The sequence below is a fragment of the Monodelphis domestica genome, chromosome 6 (genome assembly GCF_027887165.1).
Source record: "Monodelphis domestica isolate mMonDom1 chromosome 6, mMonDom1.pri, whole genome shotgun sequence".
NCBI classification, from domain to species: Eukaryota; Metazoa; Chordata; class Mammalia; order Didelphimorphia; family Didelphidae; genus Monodelphis; species Monodelphis domestica.
In genome coordinates this window covers 70,119,487-70,121,431 of record NC_077232.1, presented here as the reverse complement: position 1 = coordinate 70,121,431, position 1,945 = coordinate 70,119,487, and the positions used below count along the sequence as shown (strand labels likewise).

General features: G+C 35.1%; 1 protein-coding gene across 1 annotated transcript; it reads right to left on the bottom strand.

Annotated features, from left to right (window-relative positions):
• Positions 1 to 617: 617 nt before the first annotated feature.
• Positions 618 to 1,717, bottom strand: LOC100028081 (olfactory receptor 508-like). Its single transcript, XM_001378161.3, has one exon. The coding sequence runs from the start codon at positions 1,702 to 1,704 to the stop codon at positions 766 to 768; it is 939 nt and encodes a 312-aa protein (XP_001378198.2). The 5' UTR covers positions 1,705 to 1,717; the 3' UTR covers positions 618 to 765.
• Positions 1,718 to 1,945: the final 228 nt, after the last annotated feature.

The following is a 1,945-nucleotide window of genomic DNA, read 5'->3' as shown; positions in this document are numbered from 1 at the left end:
CAATGGAAACTAGAAATAGAAAGAAAATTAAAAGATTTTAAATTTCATTTTACTTTGGCCTATATCTTGATCTACCCAAAATCTCACAAACAAATTCATTATGCATGCTGATGTATCCATTCTTTTTCAGTTAAAAAATCAACTCAGCAAATACAAGATGAGGAAAAAAAAGGCTAAACAATAGTGCATATAAGAAGCCAAGAGTTTTAGTAAAGCACACACAAAAAAAAAGCACAGACAATAAGAGTTGGCTGGGTAACAATAGGAAAAACCTAATGCAAATATAGTTTGTAGTAAGAGAGGCATGATGTTCCATGAATCCCACAGTACTCTACTGCCCTGCTTCATGTATTGATTTTGTACATTCTTCTGAATATACACCATGACAGGGAAGAACTTTGTATCTTATGGGTGACAAAGGTATTCCTAATGAAGGCTGCATTTGAAACATGGAAGATCCACCATACAGGAATTTGATAACTACATCATCATTCAAATCAATGACAAAACCTGAATTTCCTTCAGACCACCAATCAGATCAAACTACATCAGATTCATAGGCTTTTATTTTCAGCACATTTAATTTCACCAATTTAATCCAATAACAATGACTATATACATTTTCTCAAGCTCATTTATTGGCATTATTCATATCTAATTATTATAGTAGAACAGAAGCCACTCATGACCAGAGTCTATCTCCTTTCTGTCTTCATATCACCAACATTGTGTCCTAAATATGAGATGCTTGTTTTTAAAATGAGCTTATAAAAATAAGTGTTTTCTGCCTATCAATTTTTTCATGGCCCCCTTTACTTCCTTGTTCCTCAGACTGTAGATCAAAGGATTCAACATGGGGATCATTACAGTGTAGAAAACAGACACTACTTTGTTCTGATCAGTTGAATATATTGACTTTGGCATAACATAAATGAATGTAATGGTCCCAAAGTACAGGGTAACAGCAGTAAGATGGGAAGTACATGTGGAGAAAGCTTTGGATCTTCCCCCAGAGGAGTGTATCTTCAGAACTGAGAAGAGGATGTATACATAAGAGATAGTTATGGTTAAAACTGTGATTACAATTATTGAGCCTGAAGAGAAAGAAGGAAGAATTTCAACAAGAGGAACATGGGAACAAGAAAGTTTCAGCAAGGGTGAGTAGTCACAGAAGAAGTGATTGATTTTATTGGGTCCACAAAAGGACAAATTCAATAAGCAACCAGTAAAGGTCCAAGCATTCATGCAACCACCCACATAGGATGTGATGACTAACAGAGTGCAGACCCTAGTAGACATGTTAGTAGAATATAGCAAAGGGTTACAGATGGCCATATACCGATCATAAGCCATGACAGCCAGTAGGAAGCATTCAGTTGTCCCAAAGGTGACTACAGAACAAAGTTGGGCCACACAGCCTCCCAGAGGGATTGAGGTTATGCCCTCCAGAAAGTTTGTGAGCATCACAGGCATGACAGATGAAGAAAATCCAATATCCACAAAAGCCAAGTGGCTAAGGAAAAGATACATTGGAGTATGAAGTTGGGAGCACTTTTGGATCAATATTATTATGCTGAGATTGCCAAGTAAAGTGACAATATAGATCCCTAAAAATACCACAAAGAAGAAGACACGAAGTGTTGGGTCATCTGTTAACCCTAAAATAAAAAACTCTGTCATAGATGTGTAGTTTTTGCCAGTCATCTGTTCTCAAATGGTGTCTGTTAAGAAAAAAAAGGGGGTAATTAGAATGAAATTTTTAAAAAACTAAAATTTGAATAAAAATTTTTCCCATTTAATAAATCTTTATTTCCAATCTAATATTGGCAGACCTTATGCAAAGCAACAATGTAAATGCAATTTTAAAGATTAATAAAACACAGTAGGGAATATCAGATACAACAATAACATCATAAAACAAGTAATGTGGTAAATGCATAAGAAA